The following is a 19,217-nucleotide window of genomic DNA, read 5'->3' on the forward strand; positions in this document are numbered from 1 at the left end:
AGTTCAGTTCAAATACTATCAATGGTAACCCATAAACTATTGATAGTAGTGGGATTCAGCAATAGTAATGCCATTGAGCGTCAAGGAGTGACAGTTAGATTTTCTCTTGTTGAAGGTGATCATTGCCTACCACTTCAGAGGCATGAAGGACATTTACCACTTATCAGCCCAAGTTTGAATGTTGCTCAGTCCTTGCTGCACAGGGACACAGACCATCTCACTATCTAAGGAGACCAGAATGGTGCTGAACACCAGCGAAAATCTGCTAGATACAGGAGGTTAGGAGTTGAGTCTTCACGTTGGAATCCAAACTGAGTGACATTGTGACAAAGGTTCTGAAGAAGAGTTGCTGGACTCGAAAATGAACTCTGTATGCTGCCAGACCTTTGTGGGCTCCACTGGGTAGCATTATCAATGACCCCTTTGATCACTTTACTGATGATTGAGTGTGGACAGGCAGAGCAGCACTTGGGAGAAAGTCAGGACTGCAGATGCTGGAGATCAGAGTCAAAAAGTGTGGCGCTGGAAAAGCACAGCAGGTCAGGCAGCATCCGAGGAGCAGGAGGGTCGACGTTTTGAGCATAAGCTTTTCATCAGGAATGTAGCCAGATTGCGTGTGTCCTGCTTTTTCCTTACAGGACATACCTGGGCAATTTTTCACGCTGTTGATAAATGCCATTGTTGTAGCTGTAATGGAACAGTATGGTCAAGGACCCGGCCAGTTCTGGAACACAAGTCTTCAATAGAATCACCAGAATATTGTCGTGACCTTTATACCTTGCAGTGTCTTCAGCCACTTCTTGATATCACAGGCATTGAATTGAATTGGTTGAAGAATGATATCTGTGATGCTGGGGTCCTCAGAAGGCAGTCAGTCATTGATCAACCACTTGGCACTTCCAGCTGAAGGTTGATGCAAATACCCCAGTCGTGTCTTTTGCACTGATGTTCTGGGCTCTCCATCATGGCCATTGGGGAAATCTGCAGAGCCTGGACTTGCTTTTGATTGTTCATTTATCCAACCAACGACCATTACCAACTGGTTGTGAGTTAGATCTGTTCTGTTTGAATCCCTGCAGTGCAGATAGAGATCATTCAGTCCATTGAGTCTACGCAACCCTCCAAAGAACATCCCACGCAGACCCACCCCAACCCCATATCCCCACATTAACTATGATTAATCCAACTAGCCTGTACATCCCTGGCCACTCTGGGCAATTTAGCATGGCCAATCCACCCTAACTTGCATACCTGTGCGAGAAAATTGGAGCACCCTTCAAAACACAGGCAGACACGGGAAGAATGTGCGAACTCCACACAGACAGTCATATGAGGCTAGGATTGAACACTGGTCCCTGGCGCTGTGAGGCAGCAGTGCTAACCACTGAACCATTGCGTTGCCCTGTTGGTGTGGAATCATTTAGCCCTGGGCTGTTTCTCCTCTTTTTTTTTGGTGCTCAGTTCTTGCTGTGTTGTAGCTTCTCTGGATTGACCATCCAGAGGTATGCTCGTGGCATGACCATTTGTATGCATCAGTGAACTAAGGTTGATCTCCTGGCTTGATGATTATGGTAGAGTGGGGTATATGCTGTGCGATGAGGTTGCAGATTGTGTTAGAGGAAGATGCTGCTATTGATAAGCCCTAGCGCCTCATGAATGTTCAGTGGCTAGATCTGTTTGAAGTCTTCTATTTTTCCTGACAATATTGCCACACAACGCAATGTAAAGTATTCTCAATTTGAAGGCAGGACTTTGTCTCAAAGGACTAAGTGGTGGTCACTTTTACCACTGCTGTCAAAGACTTACTACAGGTAGATTAGTGAGGTGGAGGTCAGGTATATCCTTCCTTTCTTATTAGTTCCCTCACCACCTGCTGCAGACTTTACCTTGTCCTTTCGGACTCGAGCCACTCGCTCTGTAGTGCTGCTGCTGAGCCACTGTTGGTGGTGAACATGGAAATCATACAGAGTAGGCATTGACTTCACCCTCAGTGCTTCCTCCACATGGTGTCACCAAGGCGGAGTGCTGTTTCATCAGCTGAGGAATGGTGTGAGGGGCAGGAGGTTTCCTTTTCCATGTTTGATCTGTTCCCCTGGGGCCCAGAATCAATGTTAGAGACAGACTCCTTCCTGACTTAAGCCACTGTGCCACCTCTGCTGTGTGGACAAGATATCCCATACTGATAGTTTCTGGGATATTTCCTGCAACATATTTGTGTAATTATGACTCGACAGCTCTCCCAATTTTTGCTCAATCTCCCAGATGTTGGTAAGGAGGACTTTGCAGAGTTGACGGGGCTATGTTTGCTGTGGTTATTTTTAGTTAGGGTTAGGGTGCTCACTTGCCTCTCTGGTTTAAGATCGGTTATAGTCCAACAGAACATAGAACAGTACAGCGCAATACAGGCTCTTCGGCTCTCAATGTTGTGCCAAACTTTTATCCTACTCTTAAGATCAAACTATGTTTCCTTCATTTATTGTCATCCATGTGCTTATCCAAGTGTCCCTTAAATATCCCTGTTGTATCTGACTCTACCACCACCACTGGCCATGCATTCCATGCACCCACCACTCTCTGTGTGTAGAACCAACCTCCAACATCTCTCCTAAACCTTCCTACAATCATCTTGAAATTATGCACCTTTGTGATAGCCATTTCTGCCCTGGGAAAAAGTCTCTGGCTATCCACTCTCTCTATGCCTCTCATCATCCTGTACACCTCTATCAAGTCACCTCTCATCTTTCTTCGCTCCAATGAGAAAAGCCCCAGCTCCCTCAAACTTTATTTAAAAGACCTGCCCTCCAGTCCAGGCAGCATTCTGATAGATTTCCTCTGCACCCTCTCTAAAGCTTCCACATCCTTCCTATAATGATGCAACCAGAACTGAACACAATATTCCAAGTGTGATCTGACCAGGGTTTTATAAAGATGCAACATAACCTCTCAGTTTTTAAATTCAATCCCCCTGCTAATGAAAGCCAACATACCATATGTCATCTTAACAACCCTGTCAACTTGGGTGGCAACTTTGAGGGATCTATGGATGTGGACCCCAAGATCCCTCTGTTCCTCCATACTGCCAAGCATCCTGCCTTTAACCCTGTAATCTGCATTCGAATTTGACCTTCCAAACTGAATCACATATCTGAAGCCTGCCTTCCTACACTAGCCCTGCAGCCACATGTTCAGTTGCACTCGCTGAATGTTCCTAGCCTCACCTAGCCCATGGCACCAGTAGCAATCCTGAGATTACTGCTCTGCTCGTCCTGCCTTTTAACTTCCAACCCATCTCCCTATATTCACTTTTCAGGTCCTCATCCCTTTTCCTAGCTATGTCATTGGTACCGATGTGTACCACAACTTCTGGCTGCTCACCCTCCCCCTTAAGAATCCTGTAGACTCGATCCGAGACAACCCTGACCCTGGCACCCAGGAGGCAATGTACCATCCGGGAGTCTCATTAGCGACCACATAATCTCCTGCCTGTTCCTCTAATTATTGAACCTCCTGTCACTATCACTCTCCTATTCTCTTCCCTTCCTTTCTGAGCCTCAGTGCCAGAGACCTGACACTGTGGCTTTTCCCTGGTAGGCCATTCCCCCCAACAGTATCCAATCCTGACCCCTCCCCCAATAGTAATGTACTTATTACTGAAGGGAATAGCCGCAGAGGGTCCCTGCATTTACTGCATATTCCCTTTCCCTCTACCTTTATCCCATAACTTAGGTGTGACCACCTCCCTATTACCCCACTTTATCGCCCCCTCAGCCTCCCAAATGATCAGAGGTTCATCCAGCTCCAGCTCCAGTTCCCTAATGCGGTCTGTGAGGAGCTGGAATTGGGTGCACTTCTTGCAAGCAAAGTCAGCAGGGAGGTGATCCTTACCTCCCACACCCTGCAAGACGAGCATGCCCAAATCTCCATCCCCTCTGCTATAAACTGCCAAAAGTGATAAAGGTTAGATTAGATTAGATTACTTACAGTGTGGAAACAGGCCCTGTGGCCCAACAAGTCCACACCGACTCGCCGAAGTGAAACCCACCCATACCCCTACATTTACCCCTTAACTAACACTACAGGCAATTTAGCATGACCAATTCACCTGACCTGCACATCTTTGGACTGTGGGAGGAAACCGGAGCACCTGGAGGAAACCCACACAGACACGGGGAGAATGTGCAAACTCCACACAGTCAGTCGCCTGAGGCGGGAGTTGAACCCGGGTCTCTGGCGCTGTGAGGCAGCAGTGCTAACCACTATGCCACCGTGCCGCTCCCTCAAAGGAAAGCAGCTTGAGGTGACATTGAACAATAGCAGAGGATGGTTCTGCTTACCTTACCTTACCAGCCCTTCAGACAGAGTCTTTTTTTTTTGGTTCTTTTTGCCTGAATATATTAGTCCTCTTAGCCAGCAGTCCCTATGTCCACTTCCACTCCTATTCAGCCTTCAATCATGAGGTAAGTGTTTTATATTCAAATTTACTTTCCCCGGACTGTCCCTTGGCTTGTACACTCTCACCACCCGCTGCTGAAATGGTGATGATGAAGGCGACTTCACCTCATGAAGGGGCTACACCCTGAAGGCTTACAATTTCAAATAAACCTGTTGGATGACAACCTGGTGTCATGTGACTCCTGACTTTTGTCCACCCCAGTCCAGTACCGGCACCTCCTCATCACAGTTTAAGACCATAAGAAGTAGCTTGTCTCACCCCTCTGGCCTGCTCTGCCAGTCACTAAGGTCATTGCTGATCCAAAACTTCGCACATATAATTTCCTGCCCTTTCCCCATAGTCCTTGACTCCCATACTGTTGTAGTGGCTTCCTTGGGCCCCTTCAGACACACCCATAGGAGCAAAACACATTGTTGTGGGTCTGGAGTCACATGTGGGCTAGACCAGGTAGGATTTCCTTCCCCAAAGGGGTATTAGTGATCCAAATTGGTCTTTACAACAGTTGACAGTGGTGACTGAATACAATTAGGCTCACATTTTAATTCCAAATTTATTGAATTAAAATTTCACCATCTGGGACTGAAGCCCAGAAACATGAGCTTGGGCTTTTGAATGACGAGTCCATTGACATTACCATGCTGTCCTCTTTATAATGAGGACAGGACGATGAAAATTAAGTTAATAGCTTGGAGTAAAATAGGTTTTGACAGGCTGAAAAAACAACTTGTGAAAGTAAAATTGACAATGATCTTTGCAAACACTAAAGTAGAATAATAATAATAGAAATCTGAGTGCAGGAGAATTCAGTTTCACTAGAAGGGAGCAGAGAAACGAAACAGCAGGAAGACTTCGTAGATGAATAAAGACCTCAGGGAACAATGGAGGGTTAGGAAAGAGTCGTGTATTAATTTTATAATTGTTGAGGAGTACATAATAAGAGAGAATTCAAAGAGATAATGGGAGAAATAAAAACCCAAGTCAATTAGGCAAACTATAAAATTGAATTATGAACATAAAATAGTGAAATATTTTAAAAATGCATCAATAAAAAAAGGAGGCTATGACAGGAATAGGATCTTGGAGGGATAGACAAGACAATATCCCAGTAATAAAGAGATGGAGATGTGTTAAATACTTATTTTACAGTATTTACCAGAGAGATCGAGGAGGTCAGCATGACATGAGATGAGCAGTCAGATGACTGTGTTTGAAATTTATACAAAGGATCTATTGGACAAACTAAATAATGCAATACGTAACAGGAATGTGTTAGCACATTTGCGTAATTGTCAAATTAAGTTCTACACAGATAAATGTGTGGTTGTATGTTTTGGTAGGGAAAATATGAAGGTCACATTACTTGGAAGGTGCAGGTCTAGGTGAGTAGAGAGGCAACAAGATCTTCGAAGATAAACATGCCGGTCACTGCAGATTCACAAGGCCATCCTAACCAAACATTCTACTTTATTTCTACAAAGTAGGGAAGTTATGCTCATGTTGAAAATGAGGGCAGTGTAATATTCATGACCACAATTTAACCTCTCCTCCCTTGTCTGCTTTTTTTATTGTGCTGCATTTGCAGAACACATCAAAGTAATGGATTTGGATGTGTCTCTGTGGATACATTTCCTGTATAGTGAACAGCAGGACAAATTTGTCTGGAATCGCTCAATATTGTGTCTAATTATCTTGAATACGTGGAACAGAAACGGACCACTTGGCACAACCATATTACACTATCTTCATTTTCAACACGCTGAGGTTTCTGCTCCCCTTGAGCCTCCTCTGACTTTTCTTTTCTCTCAACTACTGTATCCATTTATTCTCTTCTCCCTTAAATACTTGTCCAGCTTGCCCTTTAAAGCATTTATTCCATTTGCTTCTACTGTTCCCTATAGTAACATATTCCACATTATTGCTGCTTTTAGAGTGTCACTGTTTCTCTGAATTCCATATTGATTTCTTGGTGACTATTTTACACCGATGCCCTTTATTATGTCAATGAAAAGGGAAGCAAGGAAAGGGAATCTGTAATGTAGTCTAATTGAGGTCAACCTTCATGCGTATTATGCATATTTTCATTTCTGCAGTTGGATTCTGGAAGCACAAGGGAGATTATGGAAATGGTTGTCGATTTGTGCTGGGCCCTCTACTTTTTGTCATTTATATAAATGTTTTGGATGCGAGCAGAAGAGGTACAGTTAGTAAGTTTGCAGATGACACTAAAATTGGAGGTGTAGTGGACAGTGAAGAAGGTTACCTCAGATTACAACAGGATCTGGACCAGATGGGCCAATGGGCTGAGAAGTGGCAGATGGAGTTTAATTCAGATAAATGCAAGGTGCTGCATTTTGGGAAAGCAAATCTTAGCAGGACTTACACATTTAATAGTAAGGTCCTAGGGAGTGTTGCTGAACAAAGAGACCTTGGAGTGCAGGTTCATAGCTCCTTGAAAGTGGAGTCGCAGGTAGATAGGATAGTGAAGAAGGCATTTGGTGTGCTTTCCTTTACTGGTCAGAGTATTGAGTACAGGAGTTGGGAGGTCCTGTTGCGGCTGTACAGGACATTGGTTAGGCCACTGTTGGAATATTGTGTGCAATTTTGGTCTCCTTCCTATTGGAAAGATGTTGTCGAACTTGAAAGGGTTCAGAAAAGATTTACAAGAATGTTGCCAAGGTTGGAGGATCTGAGCTACAGGGAGAGGCTGAACAGGCTGGGGTGTTTTCCCTGGAGTGTCTGAGGCTGAGGAGTGACCTTTTCGAGGTTTACAAAATTATGAGGGGCATGGATAGGATAAATAGACAAGGTCTTTTCCCTGGGGTGGGGGAGGCCAGAACTAGAGGGCATAGGTTTAGGGTGAGAGGGGAAAGATATAAAAGAGACCTAAGGGGCAACATTTTCACACAGAGGGTGGTATGTGTATGGAATGAGCCGCCAGAGGATGTGATGGAGGCTGGTACAATTGCAACATTTAAGAGACATTTGGATGGGTATATGAATAGGAAGGGTTTGGAGGGATATGGGCCAGGTGCTGGCAGGTGGGACTAGATTGGGTTGGGATATCTGGTCAGCATGGACGGGTTGGACCGAAGGGTCTGTTTCCGTGCTGTACATCTCTATGACTCTATAAAGCAGCCCTATTCTCAAGACATGTCAGACTCTGGTCACTACAGAACTAGGCGTAACACAACCCTAGAGATTTCTACTCAGTGCGTTCACCTAGATACAAACATTTTGAAGAGCTGGTACGAAACTGCACGATGACCCTGGTGGAGTGCTGGGAGGAGAACAAGAGGGGATAGGTTTGGGGAGAGGGGAGAGGGGGGAGGGGGAGGCAGTGGTGAGGAAGAGAAGCAATCAGTCTTGTGTCACAAGAATTGTGTCACAGACAGGAAAAAAACGATACCACACACAGATGTTAAAATGCACTTTCCTAGAAACATTCTTCTCAAGTTTCTCAAAACTGTAGGATGTCTGTATTCAGTCAGTAAGTACAGTGTGCAGTGTTATCATGATGTTTCATATATAAAATGTAGATATATTCACACACTCTTAATCAAACACTTTAATGCTAACAGAAAATAAGAGGTATTAAGCACTAATTCTGTCCTTTGGTCTTTCAGTCCCTCATGTCCACAACTGCATTTGGGCTTGGTTCGAAATATTTTGCTCTCTATGAGGTGGCAGGTGTTGGAATCCAGTGGCACACCTTGAACCAGTCACCAGTAGAAGGAGATGACTTCAACCTTCTGCTCTCCATGGTCATGCTCATCGTGGATGCTACTGTTTATGGAGTTCTGACATGGTACATCGAAGCTGTTCATCCAGGTATTACTTAATCATTCACCCCTCTTATTTGTGCAGTTTTACTTACAAGTGTTTGAAGGCAACGTATCGAGTGGATCCATTCTGTCTTTCTGTATATGTGTTCAGAGTCTGCCCTCCTATCACAAGCTACCTTGTTGACTATGTTAACCATTAGCTAGCCATTAGCAAGCTTCAGCAATTAAGATATTAGCACATTCTGTGTAAGATGAACTTGCTCCAGAGAAATTGATTTCCCATTCCATTCTAGTGACCCTGTGCCTACTGCTCCAGGGTTAAAGGGATCGAAGTGTATGGCAAGAAATTGGGAACAGGGAAGGAGTTGGATAATCAGCGATGATCCTATTGAATGACAGATTAGACTCAAAGGGCCAAACAGCTGACTCCTGGTCCTATTTTCTGTATTTTTAAGTCTTGATAAACACATTTTTTTTCTGTCATGATTTCAGTTCTGTTTTTGGCTGTTTGTGACCATTCGGCATGGTGGCTCAGTGGTTAGCACTGCTGCCTCACAGCCCCAGGGACCCAGGTTCGATTCCAGCCTCGGGCAACTGTCTGTGTGGAGTTTGCACATTCTCCCCGTGTGTCCCACAATCCAAAAATGTGCAGTTTAGGTGAATTGTGTTCAGGAATGTGTAGATTAGGTGCATAGGACAGGGGAATAGGTGGGTTACACTTCGGAGTATCGGTGTGGCCTTGTTGGGCCGAAGGGCCTGTTTCCACACTGTAGGGAATCGAAATCTAATGTTAATTGCCAAAATTTACACAGCAGTTTTAAAAATAAAATGTTTGCTTTTATCTCAAGGGCTTTAGAATGCAAAGTGTGGAAGGGATGCTTTGGTTATCTGGAGCCTTTATGTGGGGGAAGTCATGTCTCACAAACTTGATTGAGTTTTTTGAAGAAATAACAAAGAGGATTGATGAGGACAGAGTGGTGGACATGATCTATATGGATTGGAGAAAAACTTTTGACAAGGTTCCCCATGGCAGACTGGTTAGCAAAGTTCGATCTCATGGAATACAGGGAGAACTAACCATTTGGATACAGAACTGGCTCAAAGATAAAAGATAGAGGATGGTGTTGAAGGGTTGTTTTTCAGACTGGAGGCATATGTGACCAGTGGAGTGCCACAAGGATCAGTGCTGGGTCTACTGTTTTTCATAATTTACATAAATGATTTGGATGTGAGGATTGGAGGTATAGTTAGTAAATTTGCAGATGACACTAAAATTGGAGGTGTAGTTGGTAATGAAGAAGGTTATCTCAGATTACAACGGGATCTTGATCAGATGAGCCAATGGGCTGAGGAGTGGCAGATGGAGTTTAATTTAGATAAATGTGAGGTGCTGCATTTTGGGAAAGCAAATCTTAGCAGGACTTATACATTCATGGTATGGTCCTAGGGACTGATACTGAACAAAGAGATCTTGGAGTGCAGGTTTATAGCTCCTTTAAAGTGGAGTCGCAGGTAGATAGGATGGTGAAGAAGGCATTTGGTGTGCTTTCCTTTATTGGTCAGAGTATTGAATGCAGGAGTTGGAAGGTCATGTTGGAGCTGTACAGGACATTGGTTAGGCCACTGTTGGAATATTGTGTGCAATTCAGATCTCCTTCCTCTCAGAAGGATGTTGTGAAATTTGAAAGTGTTCAGAAAGATTTACACGGATGTTGCCTAGCTTGGAGGATTTGAGCTATAGGGAAAGGCTGAATAAATTGGGGCTGTTTCCCTGGAATGTTAGAGGCTGAGGGGTGACCTTATAGAGGTTTATAAAATCATGAGAGGCACGGATAAGATAAATAGAGAAAGTATTTTCCCTGGGGTGGGGGAGGGCACCAAAACTAGAGGGCATAGGTTTAGGGTGAGAGGGGAAAGATATAAAAGAGACTGAAGGAGCAACCTTTTCACGCAGAGGATGGTACGGGTGTGGAATGAGCTGCCAGAGGAAGTGGTTGGGGCTGGTACAATTACAATATTTTAAAAGTCATCTGGATGGGTATATGAATAGAAGGGTTTAGAGGGATGTAGGCCAAGTGCTGTCAAGTGGGACTAGATTAGGTTGGGATATCTCGTCAGCATGGATGAGTTGGACTGAAGGGTCTGTTTCTGTGCTGTACATCTCTATAACTTTAAGTTGTCCTCTTTTTCAGATTATTCTTTGAACAAAGCGATGTTGATAACATATTGCTTTATATTCTGTAATCATTGTTGTAAGACTGATCTTTCTCTGGACTGAAGTGGAGTTTAAAGGATTGACAATTATTGCTCTGTTTTATATTAAGCTCTCGGAGTTTGCTAATGAAGAGTTACAGAGCTCTGTTTGTGCAGAGCCAGTCTACACTATGATGTATGAAGGCCTCAATGTTGATGGTCCAGCTGTACCTTGCCTTTCAGGATCCTGAGACTTTGTTAGTCAGATTGTAGTGAATCTCACTCTTATTAAATAGAATTTAAAAATAAAAACAAAATGAAATGTCTGAATATGTCAGATTGATGCACAGAAAATCATCAAGCATGGACCAACCAGAGTTGATTTGTGCCATTCTGATAGTTTTATTTATGTGTTGGAGTACATTATGTTTTCATTCTGCACACCAGCCTAATACCCATGAAATGATTTTCCAGTCAGTTTATGTAATATGATAGCAGGCTCTCTCGCTTTAAATAAGATTCCAATCCAAAGGATATTGATTTCATGAGGACTGATTGACAGGACATGAAGTGCAGTCAGCTTGATCTCTCCCTGGAGATGCAGTTCAAGTATAAATACATTTTGTGTGAAAAATTGACATCACATTTCTTGATATGCACATTGATTCTTGGTTTAATCAGTTGGTGGACTGAAAATATTAATCTATACTTAGCTGTTTTAAAGTTGTAAACGACCTCTTTGAATGGCCAGTCCTACTTTGACCTTGCCATGTCTGGTTCTTGGTGTTAATTTTGAACTCTGAGAAGTTTGTTTTGACTGGTTTGATAATGCAGGAAGTTTTTATATGCATGAAGAGAAATCCCATGGCATGCCAACAGTAAAGTGTAGGAGTATAAATACTTGCCAAATTGGGAAAGAGGATTTGAGAGTCATACAATAGATCATTTTATAATGGCAATGTTTTTTCACATTTAATATGTCCTGTATATTAACATAATTCTTTTGCAGTTACTTTTAAATGAAGAAACAAATGTATTAACGGTATTAATTACGTGCTTGCCATATAAAGTTAAAGTCACCATAGAGAAATGATTTGTTTGACAGTAAAGAAATACAATATGAAGAATCTTGACAAACTGGCTAACACACCCTTTTCCACCTCACACCGATTTTATAAACAAAATTTGTATATTAATGTAGAATAAAGCAATAATGCAGAAGCGGCCCTTCAGCCCATTGAGTCCCTGCCAACAAAAGGCTATACCAAATCTACACGAGTCTCAGTCCAAAACCTGGTCCATAAGCTTGAATGTTATGACATTTCAAGTGCTCATCCAAGTTCTTTTTAGAGATTGTGAGATTTCCTACCTCATCTACCCTCCCAAACCTCTGAATTGAAAACAAAGCCTCAAATCACCTCTAAAATTTTCTGCTTTTTGCCTTAAAATTATGCCCCCTTGTTGATGATCCTTCAATTAAGGGGAATGTTGCTTTCTATTCGCCCTGTCCACACCCCTCATAATCTTAGACACTTTGATCAGGTTCTCACTTGGATCTCTGCTTTTTCAATAAGGTAATCTCTCTTTCTTCTGAACTCTAATAAGTACATTTCCAAACTACTGAACCTGTCCTCATCTCTCTTTAAATTATGTGACCAAAGCTGCTCTAAATGTGGTCTAGCAATGGCTTGTATAGTTTTATTAAGAGTTCACATTTTTATATTATATTCCCTTTGAAATAAAGATCAATATTCCGTTTACCTTCCCTTATGTGTGCTGAACTTATGCATAGCTTTTGAAATTTCTGCATGAGGATTCACGAACCCATCTGCGCTGCTGTTTTCTGCAGTCTCTCGCCATTTAAATAATATTAAGCTCCTCTCTTCCTGCTAAAGGGATTTGCTACGACCCTTAACTTTCTTAGTTGCATAAACTGTCACGTTTTCCCACATTATATTCCATCTGCCAAGTGTTTGCCCTTAAAGACAAGTTTTAGCTCTGGCTTTTAGTTAGCTAATCCTCTATCCATGCTAATGTAGTAACCCCAATACCATGAGCTCTTAGCGTATTAAATAGCCTTATGTGCAGTACCTTACCAAAAGCCTTTGGCAATTTCAAATACATTAGATCTGTTGGTACCCTTTTATCTGTCCTGTTTGTGTCTCCTCAATGAATTCTAATAAATTTGCTTGGAATGATTTCACCTTCATGAAATCATGCACTGCTCTAATATCCTTAAGAATAGATTCTAACAGTTTCCCAAAGACACATGTTAAGCTAACTTGCCTATAACTATGCCGGATTCTCATGCTCCTCGGATGGCAGCTTGTTCCATGCAGCACCACTCTCTGTGTGGAAAAGATTGTACCTCCGATCCCTTTAAAATTTTTCCCCTTTCACCTTAAACTTTTGCCCTCTAGTCTTGGATTCCTCTATCCTGGATAAAAGACCTTGGCTATTCTGTTTATCTATGCCCTTCCTGATTTTATAAATCTCTATAAGGTCACCCCTGTGTGCCCCAAGCTCCATCTTTCATTTCAAAATACATGAAGTACCTGAGAAATGTCAGTGGTGTAATGTAGGGAATGTGCAGTGACATATCCTTGTGCCTAGGTTGATCTTTAACCTTCCCTTTCCTATCGAAAAAGGTGTTGACTGATTGAGCTTTCTTGAAAGTTAAAACCTTCCTGTACAATAGTGTTGCTTTAATTTAGCTGCAGAAATGATGATAAAACTGCTCTAAACTTGACTGTAATTAAAGATTGTCATGCCCCTTAGCTTTCCATACTTGGATGGTTTGCGAGGAATGTCAAGAAACTGTGCAAAGTACTGGCACAGGTTTACAACACCATATTTTTTTCTTAACACTTCTGAGTGCTGGTGCACTTATTTCACACATTGATGCATTCACCATGCTTATCTGTCAGGCACACATTAATGGATGTTCTTGAGATACAGCTGAAAGATGCAAAGACATTTGTAAGGTGGCAACTGGGGAATTAACTTGAAACTGTGCCCAACAAACAGCTGGTGTTCCACTCTTCCATTTAGTTAGCGAGACAGTTCGACTGAAGATCTGATATGTGAGGTGCTTCCATGACACAGTATCTTCTCAGAGATTTCTCCAGTCTCTGATGCTGGAAGATAATTAGGTTCACCATGTTGCGAGATGTGAAAATGGCAGTGGTGACACTTTAATGAAGCTAATAAGAATCTTGTTCTCTAGCTGGAAGAAGTATGTGATGGCGCAGTGGCAATATCACTGGCCTGATCACCTTGAAGCCCTGGCTCATACACTGGGAATATGGGTTGAAATCCCACCATGGCAGATGGCAGATTGTAAGTTATGGTGACCACAAAGCTTTGACAATTGCTGTGAAAAGCCAACTGGGGCACAACTGCCCTTTAGAGGAGGAGATCTGCTGTCTTTACCCAGTCAGGCCTCCATGTGACTCTCTGAAGTAGCTGACCAAGCCATCAGATTAAGGGCATTTTAGGGATAGGCAAGAAATGCAAGTCTCTCTTTCAGAGGAGACCATAAGCCACATCCAGTCTGCCCTTTCCTCCAGTAAAGACCACAGGAGTTAGCACTAATCTGCTGGCCAATGGTTATTCTTGAATTATATCAGAAAAACATGTCATCAGCTTTTGTTTTGCAGGATCTTGCTGTCTACAAATCGGTCACATTTCCTATTTTGCAACAGTAACTATTCTTCAAAAATATTTCATTAGCTTTGAGGCATTTTGGAATGTCCAGAAGTGGTTCAAGAAAATACGTAAATGCAGATCCTCACTTCCTCCCTCTCTTCTCCCTCCCCCCTCCCACTTCTTCATATCCTTCCCTCCCTTGTTGCTTAACCTCCACATCTCTGTAGTCTTCTCTTCTGTTCTCTGAGAAGGCATCAGTGTCACTTTAGCCATTTGCAGTTTCTCATTCGTGAAGTTATGTTTGATAGAACTTTTAAAATAAGTGATATTGGCTGGACAGCTGATGATCAAGTGGTCTGGGGAAAGTTTGGATAGATTTGATGCTGAGGGTGTCACTTAAAATCCTACTGTCCTGTGAGATGAAAGCAGAATATTATTCATTCAGTATTTGGATATGAAATATAATTCCCTAAACACTTAAAAAAAAATCAGGAATCCATTGTAAAAAAAAAAGCATTTAATCTACTTAGCTGCAATAACTCTGTAATTCAGCCACTGTGAAACAACGACACTGCCAAGTTTTGAAACAATAGGAAGGAAAACTAAATGGTTTACGTAGTATGCCTGAGCTCTAGAGTTGATTTACATTCTCAAGACCAATACAAGATGCCTGTCTTTGATTCCAGTAATATGCAGTGCACTTTCAGCCTATTATTGTGCTGTCAGTGTAATACCAACTAGTGAGTGCATTCTGTTTATGTACTGCAAGAAAGGGTGGTAAAGTTGTTCATGGAAGCTACCAAAAATGACATGTAGTTGACTGTAATAGAATTCCATGATAAATATATCACATAGATTCATCAGTGCTTGGGATAAAGTGAAGGCAATGATGTCTGCTCCGCTGTGTTTTGTTGGAATCTCATTGAGTACAAAAATTGTTGATTCTATCCCGACTGGCAACTTTCAGATAGATTTGAAGTGGTTATTACAGTCTGCCACTGAGCTGCCCCCTTCTGTGTTAAACTCAGATCTTCTCTGCCTGCCTAGTGTAGGTAAAAGAAACCATGAAAGCTCCCGTAGTGGTGTAATCAGCATTTACTCCTCCAGCAGCACAACCAAAAGCAGATTAACTGGCTATGCATCTTGTTTTTAGATCCCTTGCTGTGTGTCGGTTGGCTGCTATCTTTACCTTGGACAGAACAGTGTGTTTCTTTTTGGCTGTCAAATGCTTCAATCTATCCAGAGAGCATTACAGATCTTTCGTTCTGAGCATATTTACCCCCTTTCTTTGCAGGGATGTATGGACTGCCGAGACCATGGTACTTTCCATTCCAGAAATCCTATTGGCTGGGCAATGGACGAATTGAAACGTGGGAATGGTCCTGGCCCTGGTCTAGAAGCAGTCGACTCAGCATCATGGAGGATGATCAGGCTTGCGCGATGGAGAGCAGGAGGCTGGGTAAATCGCTGCTTACTCTCTTTCCAGTTACAGGGACATTTTGATATGGAGCAGTGCCTGCTTTTTCTTTTAGTGATTTGAGAAAGTAGGAAGGATAGGTTTTTCGATTCAGCATCTTTAGTGCACGGTATTAAGAGAACCTCTGAAATCAAGTGCAAAATCAATGGGTATTTGGAGACTGTGGAAATTCAGAGCAGAATGAGAAGGAGATGCAAAGTAATTTCAACCAAGTAAATAGATGAATAATCTGAGGAGCAACCAGAAATGGTAACTCCATAATTAATGCACACAAATTAAATTTATCCTGCTATGTATATAGATATCTCTTTGTGGTGTTAGCACCTGTGACATTAAACTTGAATTTGTGAGGATTTTTAAATATGGTCCTTTGATATACATTTAATTATGCTATGAGATTGGTGATTAGACTGTAACCACATTTCAATACACCAATAACAGGATTAAGTTGGTATGGGAGCAGAGGATAAGTACTGATATGTACTAGATGCTGTTTCAGTGCGTTCATTTTGTACCACAAGTTGCATAATTTGAATTTATAGTGAATCTGCAGCTGAATCTCTCCTGTACCTCAGCTTTCTTCCATTGAAGTTCACAGAAAAATCATCAAATCTTTTGTGCAGGATCAACATTTTTTTCACTGTTAATTTAATTTGTTTGCAATTTAAAAAAAAAACCTGGTCAATATTTTCTAAGTCAGTGGAAATCAAAACTAGCACGGTTAAAAACTCAGCTTCCAATCGCAATCGACTCTTCTGGTGCTCCTGAATACAAAAAATAAAGTTCATGCTGCAATGTGATTACTGATTTATATTTAAAAATTCACACAACACCAGGTTATAGTCTAACTGGTTTATTTGAAATCACAAGCTTTTGGAGCACTGCCCCTTTGTCTGGTAAAATCCAATGAAGGAACAGAGCTCCGAAAGTTTGTGATCACATAAACCTATTGAACTATAACCTGGTGTCGTGTGACTTCTGACTTTGTCCACCCCAGTCCAACAGTGGCACCTCCACATCATGTAAAAAAATTATGTTAAATTGACCTATTTAATAAAACTGAACCCCTGGTGGTCAATTAGTTCAGTAAATAACCTAAAGATAACTAATGAGTAAGTTAGTTAAGGTATGTAGGGCAGGCGATTTGTTCAGATTGTAGTTTGTGGGCATTTGTGGATAGTTAGTTTCTCAGATTGCACATTTGCAAAGAGTATATCTGACTAATCTCATTCTGGTTCAGAGTCTTTGAGCTGGAACCAAAGAAACCCCAATACATAATGCTGGACAAGGAATTGCTGCAAAGCTCACTGAGGAAGCGCACAGTTTCATACGCTTGCAGCTGATGGTAATACTATACAAGTCAAATTCCAGCATAAATCCTGATTTGATGAATCACAATTTTAATTTTTCCAGTTAGTTATTTTGGTGCGTAATCTCTGGATATATTCACGTGAGGCTGCTAATGCTCTTTAACTCAAGAACACAATTTTATTAAACAAAACATTTTCAAAAACGCAAACATATATGTGACAATTTAGAAAGATCTTAATGTAAATATATACTTTCAATCTGTTTCCCAATCATATTCTGAGTAAGTACCAAACTCTTAAAGATATGACCCCTATTTCAATGCTTTGATTTCTTCTTTAACTGACTTTTTCCAGATATTCTCTTGGACTGCTGAATATTCTGTGGCTCAACTTCTTTTTAGTTCTTCTAGCCTGATCCCCAGTCACTTCTAACAGCTTAAACCTTGTTTCATTTCTGACAACTTGAAAGCTTCCATGAACTCTCTCAGTTTCGAGATTTCAAGAACTCAACGTTTTCTGTTAGGGTGAAAACTATTCCACTGAATTGAAGTAAAACTCATCAAGTGGCCTCTGGTCTGTTTTGTCTGCACTCATCTGGTCAGCAATACAAACAATTAATCGATTAACATCATTGGCTTCCTGCTAGGCTATTAACAGAGAGTGCTTTCTGAGAAATGACGTATTTAGGTTACCGTTCTAAATGGACAAAAGTTACATTCATGGAACTTATACCAATGAAACTGAATCAAAACTCTCAAATTACAGTAAAAGGTATTATGTTCCATTATCACAAGGTGAAGACAAGACAGCTCCAGCCACTATGAAAGAGCAATACAAATGGCAGCTAAGGCGTCATGGAACAGGAGACTTCCCAAAGGGAGGAAGTGTAGAGTAGAAAGGTTGTAATCATTTGAGAATTCTTAAATAATGAGAAATAATTTCATTTGTATTGTGAATTGACAGTCCTGAAGGATCTACTTCCTAACATTTGCTAGTATCAAAATGGCTAGAAAAGACTGTAGAAAGGAGAAGAGCCCTATCCAGAGGGGAGATGTAGGAAATATTAAGGACATGCTCCTGCTAAATGAGAGTCCAGGTTTGGGAGGGCTCCCTTGAAAACAAGAAGTAATGAGTAATAATTGTTGCATTATTTTCTAAACTATCAGCAAATTGGCACTGGGACAAACCAGTTGGGAAAGTCAACCATAGCTAAAGTAAATACCTGGGAAGGAATGATTCCGTTTCATGGGTCACTGTTACTCTGTATTGGGACAGGAAAAAACTTTAAGGTCTGGTTGAAGATTTGTAGCTCGGGTATCCGTTGTTGTGGTTCTGTTCGCCGAGCTGGAAGTTTTTGCTGCAAACGTTTCGTTCCCTGGCTGGGAACATCATCAGTGCTATTGGAGCCTCCTGTGAAGCGCTGCTTTGATGTTTCTTCCGGTATTTATAGTAGTTTGTTCTTGCCGCTTCCGGGTGTCAGTTTCAGCTGTAGTAGTTTGTATGTGGGGTCCAGGTCGATGTGTCTGTTGATGGATGTTCTTGCCGCTTCCGGATGTCAGTTTCAGCTGTAGTGGTTTGTATATGGGGTCCAGGTCGATGTGTCTGTTAATGGAGTTTGTGGATGAATGCCATACCTCTAGGAATTCCCTGGCTGTTCTCTGTCTACAAAATTCTCTGGCTGTTTACAAAATACCATGCAAGGACTGCACACAACACTATATAGGACAAACAGGAAGACAGCTAACAATCCGCATCCATGAACATCAGCTAGCCACAAAACGACACGACCAGCTATCCCTAGTAGCCATACACTCAGACAACCAGGAACATGAATTTGACTGGGAAAACACTACCATCATAGGACAAGCCAGACAGAGAACAGCCAGGGAATTCCTAGAGGCATGGCATTCATCCACAAACTCCATTAACAGACACATCGACCTGGACCCCATATACAAACCACTACAGCTGAAACTGACATCCGGAAGCGGCAAGAACATCCATCAACAGACACATCGACCTGGACCCCACATACAAACTACTACAGCTGAAACTGACACCCGGAAGCGGCAAGAACAAACCACTATAAATACCGGAAGAAACATCAAAGCAGCGCTTCACAGGAGGCTCCAATAGCACTGATGATGTTCCCTAGCCAGGGAACGAAACGTTTGCAGCAAAAACTTCCAGCTCGGCGAACAGAACCACAACACAGGAAAAAACAATGGCCCTGGAGTGTCTGCATTTGAACAGGGCTGCATAGTAGTTCTTGTGGAGAACAAAAAGTAAATAAGACTTTGAACTGATAAAATGGATGAGGGAGAATGGCATTGTGAGAAATTACAGTATATTAA

At 41.9% G+C, this 19,217-nt stretch overlaps 1 protein-coding gene across 2 annotated transcripts in view; it reads left to right on the forward strand.

The window, feature by feature from the left end:
• The window catches only part of abca2 (ATP-binding cassette, sub-family A (ABC1), member 2), a 541,802-nt gene that overhangs the window by 376,304 nt on the left and 146,281 nt on the right, over positions 1-19,217 (forward strand). For both annotated transcript variants that reach the window (XM_060841298.1, XM_060841299.1), the window contains exons 19-20: positions 8,077-8,281; positions 15,371-15,535. In XM_060841298.1, coding sequence (XP_060697281.1) covers positions 8,077-8,281; positions 15,371-15,535 — 370 coding nt within the window. The remainder of the gene's footprint in view (positions 1-8,076; positions 8,282-15,370; positions 15,536-19,217) is intronic.

The sequence above is a fragment of the Hemiscyllium ocellatum genome, chromosome 21 (assembly GCF_020745735.1).
Source record: "Hemiscyllium ocellatum isolate sHemOce1 chromosome 21, sHemOce1.pat.X.cur, whole genome shotgun sequence".
In the NCBI taxonomy this organism is placed as follows: Eukaryota; Metazoa; Chordata; class Chondrichthyes; order Orectolobiformes; family Hemiscylliidae; genus Hemiscyllium; species Hemiscyllium ocellatum.